Source organism: Odocoileus virginianus, chromosome 22, assembly GCF_023699985.2.
Source record: "Odocoileus virginianus isolate 20LAN1187 ecotype Illinois chromosome 22, Ovbor_1.2, whole genome shotgun sequence".
NCBI lineage: Eukaryota > Metazoa > Chordata > Mammalia > Artiodactyla > Cervidae > Odocoileus > Odocoileus virginianus.
The window spans coordinates 23,305,098-23,330,086 of NC_069695.1; the positions used below are offsets into that span (position 1 = coordinate 23,305,098).

General features: G+C 40.5%; 1 protein-coding gene across 6 annotated transcripts in view; it reads left to right on the top strand.

Annotated features, from left to right (window-relative positions):
• Positions 1 to 24,989, top strand: part of GREB1L (GREB1 like retinoic acid receptor coactivator) — a 246,567-nt gene that overhangs the window by 182,769 nt on the left and 38,809 nt on the right. For all 6 annotated transcript variants that reach the window (XM_070452719.1, XM_070452722.1, XM_070452723.1 and 3 more), the window contains 4 exons: positions 4,153 to 4,479; positions 5,620 to 5,748; positions 6,296 to 6,430; positions 9,055 to 9,252. In XM_070452719.1, coding sequence (XP_070308820.1) covers positions 4,153 to 4,479; positions 5,620 to 5,748; positions 6,296 to 6,430; positions 9,055 to 9,252 — 789 coding nt within the window. The remainder of the gene's footprint in view (positions 1 to 4,152; positions 4,480 to 5,619; positions 5,749 to 6,295; positions 6,431 to 9,054; positions 9,253 to 24,989) is intronic.

Consider the following 24,989-nt stretch of genomic DNA (forward strand, 5'->3'; position numbering starts at 1 on the left):
TCCTACTTTTTTTTCTCCTCATTTCTCAGACCTAGCCTTCCTTGCTCCTCGCTTTGCTTCTTCGGGTTCTAGAAGAGATAAATTGCTCCACCTAGTGTCCAGTCCCATGTTGATCTAAGGTCTCCAAAGCAGCTGATGGCAGACTGTCCGAGAGCTGTGCCATGGGTACCGCCCTTGGGGACTCAGGCCAAGCCACCTTTCTGAAAGTGCAGCGCCCATCTGGAATGCAAATGGAGCCATTGCCTTAGGCAGTTATTTTCTGATTTTCCACCTTTTTATTTTGTTCATCCTCTGTCCCTACACCCATTTCTTTTTTTTCTTCTCTAGCTTCATCCCTTTGATGTGGTCCCAGACCGCTTCCCTTCCTTGAGGTAGTATCTTGGAACTCCCTGGAAGGTCTTCTGGGCTTTAGGGTAAAGGGATACGTAGGTCATGAACCCTTCACTTCCTCTGTTTGGTATCTCCTCCTGAGCCCCATAGTGGGTGTATGCATGCGCCCTGACAATACTGCCGTGGCTCCACAGCATTTACATTGCAATGTCCTTTATTTTGCAAACTGCAGTGGGCCATCTAATATGCAGCCTAATTATACACTCTTTCCATGACTTCAAACCACTGATTTACTTAGGAAAAATGTTTGAGGTGTAAAGTTACAGATTAAAAATGTTATCTGTACTCTTGTGAATTCTTTTTAATGTTTTGAAGTACTTTGGTGTTAAATGATAAAAAGACATGTTAAACAAAGTTACACAATGTTAAACATGTTAAACAATGGTGAACAATGTTACACACTCACACACACACACTTACCTTCAGCCTTTGGAGCATCAGCTTGTAGTCTTGGTTACACCTCTTAGTACCCCAAGAGCCTTGACATAGGATCTGCCCTGACATGGGCTTTTGAAATTTGGTAAAGCTTCAGGTATTTCATGAGCCACTTTCATGATAAATCTGGGACTTGCTGATCATTTTTATTAGCAGGTAGCAAAATTATAAAAAATCTCCTGGGTCTGACATTTGATGTCATAATTTTAATTGATACATACTGATTTTCAACCATATTTCAGGATGAAAAAGCAGCTTCAAGATGCTTCCAGGATCAGTAAGACAAGGCCACATGAATTAATGCTATTATGGTAAACCAAACATATCAATATAGCATTTTTTTCAATATCAGTAACAATTTCAGTAGTCATAGTCCAAGTTAATTAAATGAACTACATGGTCAAAACAAAACATCTTCCCTTAAATTACTAAAAGCTCTTTTCTTAAAAAATAGAACACTCTTTATTAGACAAAACTCTTCTCTGCCCTTCAGGATCAATTCTCTCCAGAGTTTTACTTGCCACCAATTAATTATGTTTCTCAATGTCCAAAATAAATAGCTGTTTCTTTTTCTTAATGTAGATTTTAAACATTGAGATATCACTTCTCAACTAACTCTTCTGGAGTCCTTTATATTTTTTTTTTTTTTGGCCTTCAGAAGTTTCAAAGAAGGCAGCAAGAATATTTTTACATATTGTATAGATTATACATAGACATCCAAAAAAATAAATCCAGACTCCTAAGAGGACAGGGCTAATACTCAGATGGGTCAGTTACCTGAAGTTAACAGAGAAGAAGAAAAGCAAGATTTTTCAGAAGGAATAGATCCTTCCACTACAGTCACTTTTTAAAAAAATAAGTCTCAGTTATTTCACAATTTGAAAGTCTTTTGAAGTAGATGATGAAATCAGAAAATCCAGAGCCTTGGAGGACCCTGAGTTGGTTGGAACCTTGTTCTGTCCTATTATGGCAGCTTTAGCTGAAAAGCCTTCAGCCCTGTTGTCTGGGCTGAGTAACTGGAGATCAGTACTTGAAGGGGGAAAAATGACCATAATCAAGTGGAAAAAAGGCTCCTGCAATTTAGCCATAAAGGCTAAGGATGAAGAAATGACGGGAGGTGATTGGAAACAAGGCAATTTACTCTAAAAAAAAGTCTCTTACTTCATTTAAACTTTAATACTTTTTCCTCCATTTCTCAATTCCATCAACAGTAATTCCATCAAAACTTATAGAAGTGAATTTTAAGGCAACCAAGAATGCCATGAATGTGTTTGAGATTTTATTTTCCCAGAATGCCATTGTGTTTGGGATTAATGATGCTGCCTAATAGAACATGTTAACTCCATTGTGGTTCGGAGTGGGTCCTTCGACATACCTGTTCACCAGCCTCCTCAGATGGCCTATGAGAAGCAGGAGGCACCTGGAGGCAGGCAGAGCCACATGCTTTTTGAGCTGTGGTTTGTTCTGATGGGAGAAATCTTAAACAGACGACCACCTTCCCTTCTCCTCATACAGTCAATACAATTGTATGCACTTAGAGCTCACTAAGTGTGTACTTAATGGCCGCGAACCATGGTGCTAGTTCGGTAAAGTTAAATGAAGACCAGAAACTTTGGTGGTTACCAGGTGATAAGAAAGGTCTCCCCTAGTAAAGAATTGGGGAAGACACAGAAACACAAAGCCAGTGTAAGCACTGCCAGTTCTTTGCCCTCTTTCTATATACAGAAGGGGAAAATCTGTGAGGACGTCACTCTTTTACTTCCCTCTGGCTCCAGCCAATCCTGGAAAAAACTGGGTTTTTTTTTCCAAATTAAAATTGTTTTTTGTTAGCTTTTTATTTTGTATTGGGGTATAGCCAACTAACAATGTTGTGACAGTCTCACAGCATTATCACATGATGGACAGCAAAGGGACTCGGCCATACATAATACATGCATCCAAACTCCCCTCCCATCCAGGCTGTCGAATAACATTGAGCAGAGTTCCCTGTGCTAGACAATAGGTGTACTTGTGGTTATCCAAAATTGTTTATTTTTAAAACATATTTAAAAAGAAAAAACCTATAACATTTTATTTAATTTTGCTTGTCCTAAACATTATTAAACTTTCACTTTCTTACTTGCCCAGAGATGACGGGCAGGGTCAGGGAGGCCACTTAAATCCCTGTTAAAGGAAAAAAAAAATCCCTGTTCAAGGAAGGAGAGATTTCTGATTCATTCAGGTGCCTCCTTCCCATACAGGAGTCAGGTCCCTCGTCCCTGTTTTCTTCTGCAAGTGTCTTTTGACTTTGGATTCCAAGGCAATTGCTTGATCTCAGATTACAGACACTGAGGGGTTCTAGATCTGTTTTAGAAGCCTGAGTTTCAAAGCTCAGTTCTGCACAGAAGAAGGGGTTTTGCGTAGCAGCAGTGAACACAGTCCTACAGTTTCAACTTAAGTGTAAGAATTCATTTGTGTCACTTGGATGCCAGACATTGACTTGCTTATTTTGTCCTAAAGCCTGGTTGAGTTTCTAAAGAGAAACAAAATACCCCTAATTCCAGGGTGGATGGATCAAATGTGAAAGCTTAGCCATAACCACAGTCAGAGAGGAGGGCCAAAGGCCATCTTTACCCCAGAACTCTGGGACATAACTCACTGATGAGAGCATCTCTATCTGGGGAAAGTGTGAAACTGCCTAAATATAAATTAGGAGTGAAAAATAACTTACTTTTTCTTGTGGACAGTATTATCAAAATTCGGCACAGAAGCTATACATGAAAATGTTTTTCTAAAGTATTTATGAATAAAATGAGAACTGTGTGAAGCCTGAAGCTGATTATACACACTAGTGGGTTCGCTTCTTGCTTCATTAGTCATTAACTATTTCCATAATGCCAAGTTTAATATGTCAACAAAAACACTACCTTCAGTGTCCTGCAATCTATGGGGTTGCAAAGAGTAGAACACAACATAGCAACTCAACAACAATAACAATATTATATAATAATATTTCTGATATTATTTTTAAAATTACCACCGTCAGTGACCATCTCCCAAGGCGTACAGTAGAATTGATACTCTCTGAGCACATCTTTTTTTTAAAAGATAACAGGAACAGAAGTCTGCATTGTAAAAATATATACTGAGGCAGACAGAGAAGAGAAGGTAGTTTCACAAAAATGATTAGTAGATGTACTATACTTAAGGCCACTACAGGAAAGAGAGCTTACTTGCCAGCCAGAATACACAGCATACTGGTGTATTTGTGTGTGTATGTGCATGTCTCTCTTTTCTAGCTGTGATCTTAAAAAAAAAAAACTCTAGCTGTAATTCTCTTCAATTTAGGTCCTGATCAGATACCTCTCAGGGAAGAATTTGAACAAATTATGCTGAAAGCTATGCAGGAATTTACTCTGAGAGAGCGAGCCCTGCAGATGGGTGCTCAGTGCACATCAGTGTCACCAGGACAACTCCCCTGGCTGGCTAGATTAATTGCCAGCGTGTCTCAAGACTTGGTTCATGTGATTGTGACCCAGAACTCTCTGGCAGAGGGCATTTCAGAGACTTTGAGGACGCTCAGTGAAATGAGGCACTATCAAAAACTACCGGATTATGTGGTAACCATTTGTGCTTCGAAAATCAGAGGAAATGAGTTTTGCGTGGTCGTATTAGGTGAGTAATTTTTAAAATCTATTCATTCAATCATCTGTCCATTTGAAAACTATTTACTGAGTGTTTCAGGAATCCATGCCATTAATCTCTGATCAAGGGCCTCAGCTTGGGTTCTTCCTCCTAATGTTAACTTTTCCTTTGCTCCTCAGATCAGATTTTTTGTAGCCTGTAGTTTGGCTAGCATCCCTGTCAGCTGGTGGTGGGAGCATTATTTCAAAGCACATCCTGGTAACAGATACCCTTGTCTCATGTCACTTCTGTCCTTAAAAGGTTTTGGAAATGTTACCACTCTAGCATGTGATAAAGCCACTGCCACAGGTGGCCTAAGCCAGTTCATCATCATCTGCCAGGAACTTAACTCATAGATTCACCTCTTTGCTGGAGAGGGTATTTAATGCTGTACCACTGACTGTAAAGAAAAGTTTTAGAAAGTCAGTACATTACAAAATGCATTTTTTATTCTGGTGCTGATTTTCTATCAGATTCCATCCTGAGTTGCCATTTGGACTAAATTTTGCTTTTCTTCTCTCTGTGAATGGCTCTCACATCTTCCTAACAAAGGGGCCAAACTTCCTTGCTTTGACGAAACCCACCTGCCTATCTCTCTGTGATGTATGTGTCTTTCAACAAGCTTCATCAGAAAGTGTAACCCATTCATTTTTTCTAATTTTCATTTGTTAAAAAGACAACATAAGTTTACATTTTTTTAAGGCTGATATTCATAATAGCCACGCAGACAATGTTTTAAAGCTTTTTCACATCCCTCCCTTCGTCTTTAAACACATCCATGGCATGTTTTCCCAGTTACAAACATGTGTGCCTGTGTGCCAGGCTCCTCTGTCCACGGGATTCTCCAGGCAAAAATACTGGAATGGGTTGCTATGCACATAAGGGATGTTATTTTTTTCCCTTAATCAACCTAACTTTGTATTTTAAACTTCATTTCAAATGAAGTTTTGGAATCATCCTTTCAAATGCTGGGTAATCACCAGCATTACTTTTGGATGCACCAGACTTTCCTTATCCAAGTCCCTCTAGGCACAGACTCTGGTTGCATTTTCAGTTCTGGCTGTTTTATTTTAAATCATGTCCCGGTGAGCATTTGTCCACTGGCATGTCGTCTCTCCCTCTGTTCTGCAGGTCAGCACCAGTCCAGGGCTCTGGCAGAGAGCATGCTCACCACAAGTGAGTTTTTGAAAGAAATTAGTTATGAACTCATCACGGGAAAGGTCAGTTTCCTGGCATCGCATTTCAAAACCACATCGTTAGGTGAGTGGCTGTCGGATTCAGCAACGCTGCTGGGTCCCCAGCTGTGTGATTTTCTGGATCTAAATCTTAGCCTGTCCAAGAGCTGAGAGTGGAACTTAAGCTCGATGACTTATGTTCCCTCATGTGGAATGGTTTCTGCTAAGCATTTTGTTCCTGACACAGCAGAGGGGTGTGGGCCCTAGGATGGGAGGCCTCAGCTCAGCCACTGCTTTGTTGTGTGACCTTGGGCAACACCAGGCCTCCCTGGACCTCAGTTTTCTAATATGTCAAATGGATATGCAGTGATCCCATCCTGCCTGCTCTGGGTATGACAGGGGCCGAGAGAGAATTAGCAATAGTATGTGAGAGCCTGCACCCTGAAAGCATGATACAAACAAGGGTAGCTGTGGCTCCGGGGATCCTGGTACGGGGGTGGCTGAGTGTGAATTCTGATGTGAGAAGTAGGATGGCCGGCAGATCTCGACAGAAACCCAGCCTAGCTGCCCAACGTCTGATACAAACACATCCTTCCTGGTGACTTCCTCATCTCTGCTCCATTTTGCAACAGGTGATGACCTAGACAAGCTGCTAGACAAAATGCAACAGAGACGAGGAGATAGTGTGGTGACCCCTTTCAACGGAGACCTGAACGAATACGTGTCGCCTCAGGAGGCCGCTGCTATGATCCCCACGCAGAACCTGGGTAATGTCACCTCAGGCCAAAAGGAGGGAACCCCCCCTCAGGATGGACATAGAAGCTGACTCATTCTGAGGGTTCTGAGGGCTTGTCTTTCAGTCACGGACTGTGACAGGCCTTTCCTCATTATCTCCTTGAGACGTCTGGCTCAAGTTAAAAGCGCTTTACCATGCGTGCTCAGTCATGTCTGACTCTTTGTGACCCCATGGACTGCAGCCCACCAGGCTCCTCTGTCCATGGGTTCCCCAGGCAAGAATAGTGGAGTGGGTTGCTATTTCCTTCTGCCTTACCCTGTGGCCTGGGTCTGAAGCCTTTGTTCTTAGTAAATATCACCTAGAATTAGGCCAAAGATTTTATTTTAAACAGTACTGCTCTCTCTTTTTTTCTCCCTCACAAGATTCTGGGGTCCTTGGTGTACCTTCCTTAGCTCCACAGCTGGGCCCACCAGCTCTTGGTGCTCACATAGGGCTTCAGAGAACTGCCTGAAAGAATCTGGACAAAAGTCTGGCCTGGGGCCCTGGCTCTCCACTGCCTGCACTTACCTTCCAATATGTAAAACACACATAATCTCAGGGCTTCCCTGATGGTGCTAGTGGTAAAGAGCTTGCCTGCCAATGCAGGAGACATAAGAAGTGCAGGTTTGATCCCTGGGTTGGGAAGATTCCCTGGAGGAGGACATGGCAACCCACTCCAGTATTCTTCCCTGGAGAATCCAAGGACAAAGGAGCCTGGCGGGCTACGGTCCTCAGAGTCACAAAGAGTCGGACACGACTGAAGCGACTTAGCAAGCACACAATCTTAGGGTTAGTGAGGCCTTCCTGGAAGCTGGAGCAGAAACACTGACACATCATGTGTCCTACAGCGGACTTGCAGGATGCCAAGGGGGACGGTGGGACCAGGGTGAGGAGTTGGATCTCTAGGTTGGATTCCATTAGGTTCAGATTCCTTCCCCAAGTCCCTATTTGATAGGGACAGTGTCAAAAAGGACAGAACAAAGAACAGAAGGATGGATATGAAACAGATCCATATGAGCAGCTGCTGACAGCTTTTTGGCTTCTATTAATACTTGGTGGGAATGCATCCTTCAGGCATTAGGATGACCACAATAGGAAAAGGAGCATGGCTTGGCATCACCCCAGGCATAAAAATGAGTTTGAAGGCAATAAAGATTTTTGACTCCTGGACATTATATGGCAGTAAAGTAATCATCCACATAATCTAAAATGTATTATGTGAACCAAGTTAGAATTTTAAAATTCTCAGAATACTTACAGATTCCCACATACACACCCTCGATTCCCTGTTTAAGAAACACTGCCTAAAATACACAATAAATAAATAAGAGATTTTAATGATGAAAAAGAAAAGAAACACTGCTTAAACATATTTTTAGCTTTCCTCCAACTTCAAAATTTGCTAAGTTCAATCCTACAAACTTTGCCTCGTCTTTTAGTCCCCAGCTGCCTAACCTGTGAAATGAAAAATATAACAGCCTAACTATCCAAAGATGGATTTTTTATTTTGATTGATTACCTTTGTGGGTCAAAACCTATGTGGGCTGTTCTTAAAAGTTGCAGTTTGGGGCTTTTCTAGTGGGTTGTCTCAGCCAGTAGGGAGACCCACTCACTGTCAGGGTTCCATGGTGGCTGGTGTTCACGTGACCACTGTCTTTGCCTGGGCTGCATTGCAGCTTGGTTTTTAAAAAAATTCATTAGCACAGGTTAATTGGGCCCTTGTGTGTGCCGCTCAGACTTCCACATGTGTTTCTAATAAAAAGCAGTCCTTTCAAGAAGCATTTAATGTTTCCTGCTCAGGTGTTTAGCCGACTAACCCTATTTCTCGTGTGTGTGTGAACACACGCACGTATAAGAGATTGATCACTTGGTCGTAACTTGTAATAAAAAGCTACTGGCATGTTTAAAGTATCTGGGCAATGTTTTTCTAGTATGTCACCTGTTGAGCAGCCAGCTGGATGTGTCATGAATCAGGTCTCTTCAGATAGTACAGGCGTCAGCACCACAGTTGACCACGGGCACCCAGACCTGCCAGGTCACACACACTGGCAAAGTGGAGTTAAGTGGAAAGAAAGGTGAAGTTAGTGTCATGGGGAGGAGAATTTCAAACCATGTTGCAACTGACTTGCTGGAGAGACAGTGTTTACTGCAGTGCCATCCAGAAAAGCTCAAAGGAACTCAGCAAGATTATGGTTATGGCATTGCCTCTGTTCTGGGTCTGGGCTCGGACACCTGACCTGTGCTGACAGTCCTAAAGAAACCAGGAAGCTTGTCCCCTTTCCAGAGATGAGTCCTGGCTCCAGCTGCAAGGATGTGGTCTGTCGGCCTTGTTTCTGGGCAAGGGAGGGGTGCTGAGCTCGTACTTTGTGAGATGATCGATTTTACAATAATACATTTGTGAAATTGTCACATTCACTTTGAGCACATCCTTTCAGCTGAGTTGTCAGGGAAAGTGGGCAATCTGTTAAAAGTCAATAGAGAGAGAAGGTAGGAAGTGAAGGTTCTTGGTGACAGAGCATCACTTTACACTGGGTATATTACTTGTCCCTGTATAGATTCATAGAGGCCATCACAGAAGTGAATTAATCGTGTTCTTATGACTTTTTCACATTTTAGATTTAGGGAATGAAACCTTCCAGATTTATCAGCCGCAGCTCACAGTTGCCAGAAAACTCTTGTCCCAGGTGTGTGCTATTGCGGACAGCGGCAGCCAGAGCCTGGACCTTGGCCACTTCAGCAAAGTGGACTTCATCATCATTGTCCCAAGGTCAGAAGTCCTGGTGCAGCAAACTCTTCAACGGATTCGACAATCAGGTAAGATGGCGCTTTCAAGGAGAGCCCTACCTAGATCCAGTCTTAGATTCACTCTGCTTTTTCCTTTGGCTTAATCCAAACATTTTTAGGGCACTTCCGTCTTTTTGTTTACAGTAATAAATATCACAGAAGTACTTTAAATATTACTTGAAATTCACGTGTAAGTATGTCCTCAAAGTACTCTGACCTCGTCCCTCCTAGGTCAAGGGTAGATTAATATGCATGTTTGCCCGATTCTGTCAAATCTGTGATATCATCAGTGGCCTAGAAGCTGGACATTCATTTATGAAGAGGAATTCCCTCAGGGCAGAGATAACCCTACTGGGGGTGGTGGGGTCTGAGCTACCTGAACTCTTTCTATGGCTCAGTGAGTCACATTCTCACAGGAGGACTTTTATTATACATTTAGCACACTACCAGCATGTTTTCAACCTAGAAACCAGAACACCACCCTGCCCTGTGTCACAATGAGAAACCTCATTTTAAAAATTCAAAGTCAGAATTTCTCCTGATGACCTTAGGAGAGAGTCATCTCCTAAGAGAATAAGCCGAGAAGGAAAAAAAAAAAAATTCCAGAAAATGTAAAAAGGAGCAAATATTTTAGTAGTCCGTGGTAAATAACATCCCTCTCAAACATCATATTTGGTTAGAATTACAAGAAGCAATAAGGAATTTAGAAAATTGAGACTGCTGGAAAATGCCTGCTTTTGTTAACTAGGTTTGAAAAGGAAATTATAAATGTCAAGTTCCTTCTGAGTACCTTAGCTGAGGACAAACACACACAAACACACTCACAGAGATTTTTAAGTGGAGGATAAATCTTTTTGCCACAGTATAAAAAAAATTATTTTCTATATATTTGAAAATAGGTGGGAAGCAGGAAAATTCAGAAGAGCTTGAAATACTGTTTATAGATGTTCTGCACCTGTCATTTACTACACCTTAAACTTTACTGTACACGTAGAGCACCTGGGGGCCTTATTATTAATAAAACACACATTCCTGGAACTTCCCTGGTGGTCCAGTGATTAGGAGTTTGCCCTCCAATGCAAGAGGTGTGGGTTCAATCCCTTGTCGGACGGAAGCTAAGATCCTACGTGCCTTGTGGCCAAAAGCCCAACACATAAAACGGAAGCAATATTGTAACAAATTCAATGAAGACTTTAAAAAATGGTCCTCATAAAAAAAAATCATTAAAAAAGAAAAGCACAGTCCCTTCAGCAGGACTGGGTTGGCTTCTAGCAAGCTCCCAGGGGAGACCAGACGGATCGTCAGAGGAGCACCCTTTGATGAGCATAGCTCTCCATGAAATCTTTCGTTACTAGTTCCATGGGCCAGATGAGCCAGCTAAACAGCCTTTTCCCTCTTTAAAATCTCTTAGTGGCTGTGCCTGAGACATGGAAAGTCTGTCCATGCCTTCTGGAGTCCCAAGCACCCAATTAATAGTGCAATCTTTGCTTTAGCCTCTAAAATTTTGATTGACAAGTTACACCACAGTCAGTTGGAAATACTGACTTGTAAGTGAATTAGCCAGAGATGGTCAGACGCCTTCTCTCTCAGCTCTTCCAGAAGCAGGAGTGAGTTCTAGGCATCCTCCACTACTGGCCATTCTGCATTTTTCTCTCTGCCCACTTCCACTGAGGGAAGCAGAGGGGCTTTCATTGCACCAAGCATTAACCAGATTTTGGTTACTTCTTGTGGATTTTCCACTTCCTTACCGTGGAGGGAGCATCTTCTCTTATAGCTGTTTTCCTTGTACCAAGTGGCATTTGTGGTCTTGCCGAGTTTGTTATTCAATAGCTCAGTCATATGCCAGCCAGGGTATCTGAGCACCTGTTTCCGAAGGTGAAGTCATCTCTGGTCAGCGGTCGGACTCCCCCACCCCGAGCCTTTTCCTTAAATAACCTCTTGATGACCTGTGCTTTCACCTTTCTTAATCAGTGAGTGAAAGTCACTCAGTCGTGTCCGACTCTTTAAGACCCCATGGACTATACAGTCTATGGAATTCTCCAGGCCAGGTTACTGAAGTGGGTAGTCTTTCCCTTCTCCAGGGGATCTTCCCAACCCAGGGATCAAACCCAGGTCTCCTGCATTGCAGGAGGATTCTTTACCAGCTGAGCCAAAAGGGAAGCCGTAGAATACTGAGTGGGTAGCCAGCCTATCCCCTCTCTAGTGGATCCTTCTGACCCAGGAATCGAACCGGGGTCTCCTGCCTTGCAGGCGGATTCTTTACCAACTGAGCTTATCAGTGCAAGACCTTAAATAAAACCCTGCACATTTGACAGCTAGAGAAATTTCACTGGCCCTTCCTTTCTCCTTCTCAATGCCCTTGGATTCTTCCAAAGTGAGTATTTTGAGATTATCATTCCTCTGAAAGGTACTGGAATTTGACTAGTTACAGTAGCTTAGAATTAAAGAAAATCAGTGCTACAGACAGATTCAGAAAATTCAAGGCAAAGCGTATTTTTAAAAGTATTCACATCTGGCCTTGGCATGTATACTGAAAATATTTGCTGCAGAAGCAATCACTTCTAGATACTTTTAAGTAATCGTATTCATTTTTATTATAGAAAAAAGTTATTTAACTTTGAAAAATAAAAGTAGGAAGTTTTAAATGCTTATTATCCTGCCACTCAGGGATAATCACTTTCAATGACTTAATACCTAATGTTCTAGGCTCTCTTCTCTGCCTGTGTCAGGTGTTATACTTGGCCCATTTTTCCATGTCATTAAGCTTTTGTAAGTATCATTCTTATTTTGTTTTTTAAAATATTTATTTTGGCTGCGTTAGGTCTTAGTTGCAGCACTGGGGATCTTTCTTGGCAGAGCACAGACTCTTACCTGAGGATAGTGTGAGGGCTCCTGGGATCCTAGTTTCCTGATCAGGGATCACACCTGCATCCCCCACATTGCATGGTGGATTCTTAACCATTGGGCCACTGGGGAAGTCCCCTGGAAGCATCATTTTTAATGAATGTATATGATATTCTGTATCATAACGACACCACAATTTATTCACTTTTTTATTTGAATACCTTCATATTCTTGGAATACATAACAGTTGATAGAATGCAAAGGACCTGAAGCATGTTAGGGTGTAAAGAGATTGTCCAGAGCAGAGATTCTCCACTAGAACAATTCTTGGAAGTCATTGCTATGAAAGCAGAAAGGATTCTCAAGAAGTCATCTGACTCAGTTTCCTCATATTTTGCCTGTGAATCAAGGAGAGCATCATTTGTGTAAGGTCCGGGGGCAGTGCTTTGGGGACAAGGACCGTTTTCTCATCTCTGTGTGACTGTTGCCTCCTTTTTGCCTCTCCTGGGCCTGGCACCAGGAGGGGCTCAGCTACTGTTTGAAGGGTGGGGCAGGGTGGTGCTGGGGGGAGGAAGGGGCGAGATGGGCAGAGGGAGCGCCAGTGTCCAAGTGCTTCTCTCTCTGGTTCCACTTGCCTTTCCCTAAAGGAAGTGTTTCTGGGGCCCACCTGCCAGGAAAAGCACCAGGCAGGGAGAAGCAGCCAGGACTTGCAGAAAGGCCACTTCCTTGGCAGCCCTTGTGTGGCTGAAAGAAAAAGGTGGAAATAGAAACCGTCACGCTGCTGCCGACTCAGCACTGAGGTGACCCACTGATACCTCAAGTCACTTTCTAATTAAAGAAGGGAGGCAGGGAGGGAAAGAAAACATTAAGAAAAGAATTGGAAGGTGAAAAAAAGATGGAATGGGTTAATCATTTTTGTGTGTGCTGTGCTGAGTTGCTTTAGTCATGTCCCACTCTTTGTGACCCCATGGGCTGTAGCCCACCAGGTTCCTCTGTCCATGGGAATCCTCCAGGCAAGAATTTTGGAATGGGTTGCCATCTCCTCCTCAGGGGGGTTATGTTTGCCCTAAAAGGACTTGTAAGTGCTGCAGCAATCCATGGAGAAGCAGCCTAAGGGATTTCTAGACTAGAGGAGGTACTTCGGTTTTAGTGTCATTTTTTAAATAGGCTGTTACTGTAGTGTGATTCTCCTAATTCAAAAGTTCCAAATTCTATAAATTAGAATTAGGTTATCAAACTGTAAGCCACTTTCAACTCAACGTGGATAGGATGAAAACAAGAAGGGTTGGTGACTGTCCATATTTTCCTTCTCCCTGCTTTTTTTTTTCTACATAGTCCTTGGGATATTTACTTATTCATGTATTTTGGCTGTACTGGGTCTTTGCTGCTTTGGACTCGGGCTTTCTCTAGTTGCAGAGAGTGGGGGGCTGCTCTCTTGTTGCAGAGCACGGGCTTCGGTGGTTGCAGCACATGGGCCTTTGCTCCTTGTCGTGTGGAATCTTAGACTAGGGATGGAATCTGTGTCCCCTGCCTTAGCAGGTGGAGTCTTATCCACTGTGCCAACAGGGAAGTCTTCTTCCCTGCTTTTAGAATGGTATTGGTGGGAGCCCCCAACAACCGAGAGCAGGTCTGGCAGAATGCAGTCAAGGAAATTTCATCATGTGCAGGGGAATGACATAAATTTGACAGCTCAGTACATGCCTGATCAGAAAAGAACCAGAGAGACAGTGTCATCTGCTCATATGTGGAAAGGTCATTCCAACCAAAAGAACTTAAGGAAGCTTTAAGATAGTGGTAGAGATTAGGAGAGAGGTAGAGAGAGAGAAGGCATTTTCACTTTCTAAAAGGTACTTTCTTGATATCATCAACCTTAGATCTCCTTGTCATCACCTGAAACATAAGCCAGAGAAAAAGGCAGTGACAAAGGCAGCAGGGAATGAGATCCAGGGAAAAAACACAAGGAAACCACTCTGTCCTGAGATGAAGTGGAGAAATACCAAGACTCTTTCATACAAGTATAACTGAACAAGTACCCAAAGTCAGCATCTGTGCGGTCAGTTTCCAACTGAGCAGTAGCCGCCCAGTGCCCACCTCTAGTGTATAGCCGATGCTGGCACCTGGCTCACAGTCTCTGCCTCATCAGCTCCTAGTTTCTCTTCTTACGCTCTCATCCGAACCACCGTCACCTTTACACCTGCTTAGTCACCTGCTCCTAGTCACATCCCAGGCCCTACGGATCCTGGAACTGTAAATTCCAAGGTCTCCAACATCAGACCACAGCCGCCTCTGCAACACACACTGTGGGGCTAGAAATCAGCCTGTCTGATTGAGGTCTCATAAATTCTCTCTGGTTCCCTAGCTGGCTCTCGCTCCTGCCTTCCACACTGACTGGCTGTCGCAGACTCCGTTTCATTCACACCCCTGACCTCCTCCTTCTCTTAGCAAATGGCCATGCTGCTTGCTTCTCCCCACCCTCACCACTTTAAATTAAAAACTTCCTTCTAAATCTGGCAACCTAACTGCATACACACCCGTCTCTCCCCTCCCTTCCCGATCAGTGAAGAGCTGCCCTCCTCTGTTGAAGTCTGATGCTCCCACCTGGCTCTGGATGCTGCCTTCCCCTCACTATTGATTCTTTTCTCTCATTGCTACCTTCCATTTCCTTCCCTCCTGGAGCTGATCCCATCAGTCTTAACCTGCCCCACTATCTCAGAGACAGAACAAGCCTCTATTAACCCTATCTAAACCTCCAGTTCTGGCTATCCAGGTGGCGCTAGTGGTAAAGAACATGCCTGCCGATGCAGGAGACATAAGAGACGTGGGTTTGATCCCTGGGTCAGGAAGATCCCCTGGAGGAGGGCGTGACAACCCATTCCAGTATTCTTGCTTGGAGAGTTCCAGGGACAGAGAGCCTGGTGAGCTACAGTCCATAGGACTGCATAGAGTCCATGCAATCAAACTTTGCATCTCCTGTTATGGGACAGATTGACATTATGAACAAAGGGAAGTACATGACATCACCCATGAAGTATAATTGCCAAACGCGTTTAACTGAATCTAATCATCTAAGAACACTCTCAGGAAAATCCAGAGTATGTGACACTCTACAAAACACCTAACCTGCGTTTTTTAAAAGAGCAAAAAGAAAAAAAAAACAGGGGGCTCTTTTAATTATACAGAATAAATAGACTGGACAACCAAGTACAATGCTTAATTCTTGATTGGATCTTAGACCTCAAAATAAAAAAAAACACAGCTCTGGGACAATTAATGAAACTCATATACACTACTATATCCAAAATAGATAACTTATACGAACCTACAGTATAGCACAGGGAACTCTATTCAATACTCTATGATGACCTATATGGAAATAGAATCTTAGAAAGAGTGGATATATGTATATGTGTAACTGATTCACTCTGCTGTATGCCTAAACTAGCACAACATTGTAAATCAGTTCAGTTCAGTTCAGTTCAGTTCAATCAGATCAGTGTCCTACTCTTTGTGACCCCATGGACTGCAGCACACCAGGCCTCCTTGTCACCAACTCCCAGAGTTTACCCAAACTCATCTCCATTGAGTCAGTGATGCCATCCAACCATCTCATCCTCTGTCGTCCCCTTCTCCTCCTGCCTTCAATCTTTCCCAGCATCAGGGTCTTTTCAAATGAGTCAGCCCTTCCCAGCAGGTGGCCAAAGTATTGAAGTTTCAGCTTCAACATCAGTCCTTCCAATGAATATTCAGGAATTATTTCCTTTAGGATGAACTGGTTGGATCTCCTTGCAGTCCCAGGGACTCTCAAGAGTCTTCTCCAACACCACAGTTCAAAAGTATCAATTCTTCGGCGCTCAGCTTTCTTTATAGTCCAACTCTCACATCCATACATGACTACTGGAAAAACCATAGCATGACTAGACAGACCTTTGTTGACAAAGTAATGTTTCTGCTTTTTAATATGCTGTCTAGGTTGGTCATAAATTTCCTTCCAAGGAGTAAGCATCTTTTAATTTCATGGCTGCAGTCACCATCTGCAGTGATTTTGGAGCCCCCCCAAATAAAGTCTGCCACTATTTCCCCATCTATTTGCCATGAAGTGATGGGACTGGATACCATGACTATACTACAATTAAAATTCATTAAAAAAAATACAAATCTAAGCTGTGTACTCGAGAGTATTATATCAATGTTAGTTCAGTTCTTTGGACACGATAATGATATTTCAGTTATGTAGGAGAGTGCCATTGCTCTTTTTTTTTTAATTTTTTTTTTTTTAAATTTTATTTTTATTATTTATTTTTCCATTTATTTTTATTAGTTGGAGGCTAATTACTTTACATCATTGCAGTGGTTTTTGTCATACATTGAAATGAATTAGCCATGGATTTACATGTATTCCCCATCCCGGTCCCCCCTCCCACCTCCCTCTCCACCCGATCCCTCTGGGTCTTCCCAGTGCACCAGGCCCGAGCACTTGTCTCATGCACCCAACCTGGGCTGGTGATCTGTTTCACCCTAGATAGTATACATGTTTCGATGCTGTTCTCTTGAAACATCCCACCCTCGCCTTCTCCCAGAGTCCACAAGTCTGTTCTATACATCTGAGTCTCTTTTTCTGTTTTGCATATAGGGTTATCGTTACCATCTTTCTAAAGTCCATATATATGTGTTAGTATACTGTAATGGTCTTTATCTTTCTGGCTTACTTCGCTCTGTATAATGGGCTCCAGTTTCATCCATCTCATTAGAACTGATTCAAATGAATTCTTTTTAATGGCTGAGTAATATTCCATGGTGTATATGTACCCCAGCTTCCTCATCCATTCGTCTGCTGATGGGCATCTGGGTTGCTTCCATGTCCTGGCTATTATAAACAGTGCTGTGATGAACATTGGGGTGCACGTGTCTCTTTCAGATCTGGTTTCCTCTGTGTGTATGCCCAGAAGTGGGATTGCTGGGTCATATGGCAGTTCTATTTCCAGCTTTTTAAGAAATCTCCACACTGTTTTCCATAGTGGCTGTACTAGTTTGCACTCCCACCAACAGTGTAAGAGGGTTCCCTTTAGGAGAGTGCCATTGCTCTTTAGAAGTACACATTCAGGTATATAGGGTTGAATATTACAGGTTACTTAACATCCAAATTTTTCAGCAAGAATAACAACAATGGATAAAAATGAAGAGAAAAAGCAAATATAGCAAAATATTAACAACTGGTGGAACTCATTGAAGGGTATATAGGTATTTCTTGCACTAGTCTTTCAACTTTTCTATAGTAGTCAAAGTAGAAAGTGATGGGGAAATAGTTACAGTACTTTGATGATATAGCCATCAAATAGATTTTGTATGGCTATTAATGTCTTTTAAAAATTTCTAAAACAGAGGTATATATTTATTTTCCCCCTTTTAAGAAATTTTAAATATTGAACATACCAAATTTATAAATTTTGTAAGAGATACTAAAAATCACAATATAGGGAACACACCATGTTCCCATCAAAATGTGTTACTCTTGTTCCCTTCTCCATGCTAACATTCATCTTCTTTGAAATGTAGCCATTATGTTGAGTTTTGTCTTTATTATTCCCTTGTTTCATTTATAGTTTTGCCACTGTACAAAACTCCTAAATAGTATATTGTTTAATTTTGTATACTTTAAATCTTTCTCTAAGTGCATTTGTCTGTAATTTCCTTTTTATACTCAACATATGTTTCTGAGATTAAACCTGTTGCTGTGTGTAGCTGTAATATACTAATTTTACTGCTTTTTAGTATTCCATTATATGAATATAATACACATTTTAAAAAATTCATTTCTACTACTGATGGACATTTAAGTTGTTTCTATTTTTATTTCAAGCAGTGCTGGTACACAAGTACAACAGTTTCTTGGAGTAGAATTGTTGGGGCATAGATTGTGTATGCTTATCAACCTTACTAAAATAATGCTACATTTTTTCCCAAGGTGGTTGGTTATATTTTACATTCCCACCTGCAATGTGTCTCAGTTGCAAATATTTTATATGGTTGTGCTTCTTTTTAAGTTTTTTTTAAATTTTAAAATACTGTGGAAAAGTCACAGAAACATCACAAGAAATCCAAAACTGACATTTAAAAAGAATTCCATTTATCAAATGAATAAAGAATAAAAGAATCAAAAAGAATAAAACACTTAGGAGTATATTTGATGAAAGAAGTATGAAACTTATACTCTGAAAACTAGAAAATGTTGTTGAAAGAAATTCTAAAAGACCTAAATAAGTGGGAAGACATTGTATGTTCATGAATTGGAAGACATTGATATTTTCTTACTTGTTTGTTTATTTTTGGTTGCACGGGGTCTTTGTTGCCATGAGGGCTTTCTCTGGTTACGGTGAGCAAGGGCCCGTCTTCGTGTGGTACGTGGGATTCTCATTGCAGTGGCTTCTCTTGTGTCACAGCACAGGCTCTGGGCCCGCTGGCTCAGTAGCTGTGGCACATGGGTTTTAGATGTTCTGCAGCATGTGGGATCTTTCCAGACCACCAGGTATTGAACCTCTACCTCCCACACTGGCAGATGATTCCTATCCACGCTGTCACCAGGGAAGTCTCATTAATATTTTTAAGAATGACGTTATACCCCAAACTGATCTCCAGATTCAATGGATCCCCTGAATTTGTGGGGGAGAAAGTGGTCTCCCCGTCCTATTCCTCCGCCATCTTAGCTCTTCCCTCCTCAATGCATTCCCTATCAAAATGCCAGCTGACTTTTTTGCATAAATTAACCAGCTGATTCTAAATTTCATGTGGAAATTCAAAGGACCCAGAATACCCAAAACAATATTTAAAAAGAAGAACAAAGCTGGAAGACTGACTGCCCCATGTTAAAACTTAATCCAAAGCTATAGTGTTTAGACATTGTGGTACTGGCATAAAGATAGACATGTAAGTCAATGGGTAGAGTGAGAGAGTCCAAAAAGAAATCTCCCTATTTATGATCAACTGAATCTTTACCAGGTGGCCAAGACCATTCAATGGGGAAAGTAATCTTTTTGACAAATAGTGCTGGGGCAACTGGATATCCACATGCAAAAGAATGAAGTTGGACCTTCACCTCACAAACAAAAAGCACTAAAACAGATCAAAGACCTAAATATAAGACCTAAAACAATAAAATTTTTAGAAGAACATGTGGGTATAAATCTTCATCACTTTGGATCAAACTGATTTCTCAGATAAGATTCCAAGAGCACCATCACCACCACCACAACCAACAACAACAAACAGATAGACTGGACACGGTTAGATCCCTGGGTTGCGAAGATCCCTTGGAGAAGGGAATGGCTACCCACTCCAGTATTCTGGCCTGGAGAATTCCGCAGACTGTATAGTCCATGGACTTGCAAACAGTCGGACATGACTGAGCAACTTTCACTTTCACCATCAAAATTAAAAACATTTGGGGACCTCTCTGGTGGTCCAATGGCTAAGATTCTGCATTCCCAATGCAGGGGCCTGGGTTCGATCCCTGGTCATGGAACTAGATCCTTTGTGCCACAATTAAATTCTCCTGTTGCAACTCAAGATCCCAGAGGGTGCAACACCTACAACAAAAGAAAAGATCCCATATGCAGCAACCAAGATAGAAAATTCTGAGTACTGCAACTAAGACCTGGTACAGCCTAAATAAGTACATAATTAAAAAAAAAAAATTAACCGTATTTGTGCTTCAAAGGATACCCTCAAGAAAATGAAAGGAGAACCCACAAAATGGGAGAAATTATTTGCAAATCATATTTGTGATAGGGACTTATACTATTTAAAGACCTATTATAACTCAGTAATAAAAAGACAAATAGCCTAATTAAGATATGGGTAAAGGATCTGAATGGGCAAATATCCAAAGAAGATATCCATATGACCAATGAGCACATAGAAAGATGCTCAACACCGTTAGGCAGTTGGAGAAATGAACATCAAAACCACAGTGAATACTGCTTCACACCCACTAAGAATGCTGTAAGCAAAAACAGAGAGGATAACAAGTGAAATGAAGAGAAACTGAAACTGTATTTATTGTTACTGGTGTGAAATTGCTCAGCACACAGAGGTAAAAAAAAAAATATATATATATATATATATATATATTAACCCCCAGGCTCCTCTGTCTGTGAAATTTTCTAGGCTAGAATGCTGGAGTGGGGTTCCATTTCCTTCTCCAGAGGATCTTCCCCACCCAGAGATCAAAGCCTCATCTCTTGGGTTTTCTGCATTGGCAGGCAGATTCTTTACCACTAGTGCCACCTGGAAGCCCTGTGTATAGACTCAGATACCTCTTTATTTCTCTATCTATATACTGATCTTTCCAATTCCATATGAACACTGCAAGATGCTTTTTATATTTTTACTGGAGTATAATTTCTTTACAATGTTGTGTTAGTTTCAGCCGTACAAAGAAGTGAATCAGCTATATATATATCCTCTCCCTCTTGGATCTCCCTCCCATATACAATGGAATATTACATAGTCATAAAGAGGCACAAAATTGGCTCATTTGTAGAGGTATGGATGGACCTGGGGTCTCTTATACAGAGTGAAGCAAGGTTTCTTTTAGTCCTTCTTGTGTCTTTATTTGTGACTTCTTTCTCTGACAGGGGAACCTAGTTCTTGTTATCTACAATGTATATATTCACTTCTTTGATTTTTTTTCTAGAAATTATGCAATTGCCAGCCCACACTGATTTATTTTACTTGGGCTTGCTCTTTTCCTGCTCACCTTTTCAGGATGGTGATGATCCGTTTCATTTGTTGCCATTTGGATTCCACATTGCCTGCCTCTCCTCCCTTCTAACGCCCTTCTCCCATCCCCCACTCCATTCTTGATTAACTTTGTTCTGTGGTTCTAAGAGCCAAAGATGTACAAGGTGGAACATTCAGAGAAGCGTCCTTTCCCCCCTCATACTTACCGGTTCTCATTCTCACTTCTTTATACCACTTTCCCACCCACTCTCCTACTGGTAACCAATCTCTTTAGTTTCTGGTTTATCCTTCTTGAATTTGTTTTGCAGAAATGCTAACATACATAAGTTTGTCTTTCATCTACTTCTTCCTTTCAATTATCTTGTTTTTTAAAAAATTGTATTTGATAAGTTTCCATTTTATATGCTTTTTATTTGTACTTCCCTTTTTATTAATGACATTGAACATCTTTTCAGATGTTTATTGGCCATTTGGATTTCTTCTCAAGTTCTTTTGCCCTTCTTGGATTTATAGGAGCAATTTCTGTTTGCTAAATACTAATCCTTTTTAGTAATACTAGTTACAGATTTGGAAGGCTTGTATTTTTGTTTATAACATCTTTGATGAATAATCTATCCTTTGGCCTTTTGTGTTTAAGAAATCCTCTATGAGGTCACACAGTTATTCTTAATTGTCTCATAAAAGTTTTAGAGTTTTGTCTTTCACATTTAATCCACCTGAATTTCTTTTCTTTTTGTATCAGGTGAGGTAAGAGCCAATATTCTTTTTTCTTCAGTGCTGGTTATTAAAGAGCCCATTCTTTACCACTGATGTACATTGCAAGCTTTATCATAAATCAGATTTTGTTTTCAGAGTTTGCCCCATGCCAAAACCACTGTCTTGTTAATACAGCTGATAATTCTTGGTCTCTGGGTAGATAAATCTCTCCCACCTTTTCTACTTCAGAGCTGTCTTGACTATCCTTGGTTCTTTGCTCTGCCATATACATTTAAAAAATAATTTTAACTATATTTTATGATATAGTTCTATTTAAGTTTTATTTAATGTCATTAATAGTTTCATTTTCTCCACAAAGTTCTTATATATCTTCTATAAGATTTATTCCTAGACAGTGTTTTTTTACATCATTGAAAATGGTTTTTTTAAAACACATTTCCTATTTGTTTTGGTATATAGAAATCCAACTAATTTTTATAAATTGATTTTGAATCCATCAACTTAACTAAATTCTTATTAATTGATTTATCTGTGGATGATTTTGTGTTTTCTACCAAGATATATTATTAGTAAAGAATGAGTCTTGTTTCCTTCTCTTTTGTTTTTGAAGTAATTGATTGTTCCATTTATTTCTAAATATAGTAGATGCACAAGATATTTTTATTGAGTTGAAATAAAATGCTTGTAATGGTGCCATTAACACCTCTTGAAAGAGGCCCTCTGAAGGAAGAGACCATACCCAGTTTTGTTTTACATTTACTAAGGAGAAGCTATGAAGGGAGAAAGGAATTAAACTGGGATATTAGATTATATTGTTTATATTTTAATATATACGGTGTAAGACCACCAGGTTCTATGAAAGGATAAATACTGTATCATTAGACTGGTTGTGAATGGTTTTATTTCTCACTTTGCAGTTATAGGTGAAAAAGGTTAGGATATACAATTACAAAACATGAGCTAGGTAGAAGAATATCCATTTAAAAAAAAAAACAGGAAGAAATGCACAAAAATGTTTACTGTTCTTATTTTGAGTTAAAGAATCATGGATGATTTTTTTCTTCTTTTTTAATATATCTCTACACTTTCCAGTTTTCCCAAGATGAGTATCTATCACTTTCATAACCAGGAAAGAAACAAAACTTAAAACTAAAAGCAAGTCTAAAACAAAATTTAAAAGTAAGGATGATCTACTAAAAATGTCCAGTTAGAGCTAAAACAATCAAGTACATCTGATGTGCCTCCTTCCACCTAGACACACCCCTGCAGAGTCAGCTGGCTACATAGACTAACACACCATGTTATATCTAAGAGAACCTCGGAGATTCGTGCAACTTTACCTTTCCATTAAGGGCGTGTATGGACCTGATGTGAAAAAGTCATACACAATCGGTCTTCATTTCATTTGTTTTGAAATGTGATCAACTCAATTATACACAAAAGTATATTTTTCCTTTTCATGAATTATTTATCACGTTTTCATATTTAGAGATTTTTAACTTGCACTGCTTGTTTCCTAAGGATAAACTTAGGAAATACAGGCTAATTTTCGACTGGCTCTACTTCCCCCATTTTTACAAAAAGGAAACAGAAGCCCCCAGAGATGAAGTAGGTCCTTTCTCTGTGCCTCTGCTCAGCTTCTCCCTTCAAAGGGCTTTGTCTCTCATCATGACACTTGTCCAAAATATCCGTCTTCTCCATCATAAGGTCCATGAGACTAAGATCTTTGTCCTGCCCGCCTGTGTATGCCCACGCCTAGCACAGTACTTGACATAGTACCTGATACATAATAGATGTTGAATAAACCTCTACTGACTGTTAAATACACTTTATAAGCAGTTCACTTTCCAAGAAACCTGCCGAATTAAATATCTGATTGATGGCTTTTGGAAATATTCACAACAGTATTTGACTACATTTGGGTGGAAACTGAAAACAATCTCTGAGTAAAGAAAAAAGTTAGAAAAAAGTTTCAAAATCTTTGACTAATGAAAAAAGTTTGAAAGCAAATTTACCTTTCTGTTCTTTTCCAGTATAGTGAGTGTTTCACATTGTAAAACATTTTTCTTACTTTCCTTTATACCACTTAGAGCTGTTAATATTATGGCATCTAGATGCTAAGTACGTGTAGTTGTTAATTGAGCTGGTTTTATATGAAAAAAATTGATGAAACTAAGTCAACATAATTTGTTAATGTCTCTTCATTTCACTTGTTTATCTTTCTTAATTTAAATTTTTTTCCACATAGTTGGGACTGATGGATGTGGCTGATATTGAATGTTAAATGAATATCCTTGGAAGATCATATCTAACCCGCAAATGTGACATATCTAACCCCAAATCAGTCTTCTGGTTCCTCCTCAGAGGGTCATAGGCTTGAGTCACAAGATCCTCCTGTCAGAGGGCTGAGTGTCTGGGGGTGGGCAACAGAGTGCTGTACACTCTTGTTTGTTTGGGGGCAGTGTTTTTCCCAGATGTATTGAGCCATAATAAACATATTGTGTAAGTTTAAGGTATACAATGTGATGTTTTAATGCATGTATATATTGTGAAACGTTCACCATGGTAAGGTTAGTAAACACATCCTTCACCTCACATAATTGCCACTTTGTCTATTCATAAAGGAGGATTTGGTGTTTTAATTACAACAGCTTCATGCGCCTAGACCTATTTTAGATGTTTGTATATAGAAATAATTTTACTATAGGCAGAGATAATGATACAGTATTAAAGTTGTACAGTTTCTAACATTTTGAGAATATAGTTTTCTTGAGAAATTCAGTTCATTCTTTTGATTTGGTACATAATCCCACATTCATTGAGGTCTTCCCATACTTTGTATACTGTGCAACATTTTCACTGTATAAAATGAGTAAAATACCACCTTAAAGAATCTCATGATCTGCCTGTGGTATCTTTGGACATTACATTTTCTTTTCCTTTTCTCTTATATGTGTTATGTTGTTAAATTTGGGGTAAGGAAAACTTGCACTGTTATATCAGTTTTGCCAAGAGCTGTAGCCCAAAGCTTCGTTTTTTCCCCCAGAGGCCTTTAGTAATCTTTAGCAGAGCACTTCACATATAAATAGAATTTGATTGGACAGAGGTCTCATTATTCAAGTGTCTACTTAATGTATTGGATTGGTCCCTGGTGTCATTTGTACTTGGTATGGGAAGTCAAGTGTGGTATTCTAAACAAAAGGAAGGCTGATATTTCCTCCTCAAAATGGTGGTGGGCAATATGGAAAAGGAAAGCTATCTACTCTGTAAATCTCTCTATATGTGGTTCAGTTCAGTTGAGTTCAGTTGCTCAGTCGTGTCCGACTCCTTGCGACCCCATGAATCGCAGCACGCCAGGCCTCCCTGTCCATCACCAACTCCCGGAGTTTACTCAAACTCACGTCCATTGAGTCGGTGATGCCATCCAGCCATCTCATCCTCTGTTGTCCCCTTCTCCTCCTGCCCCCAAT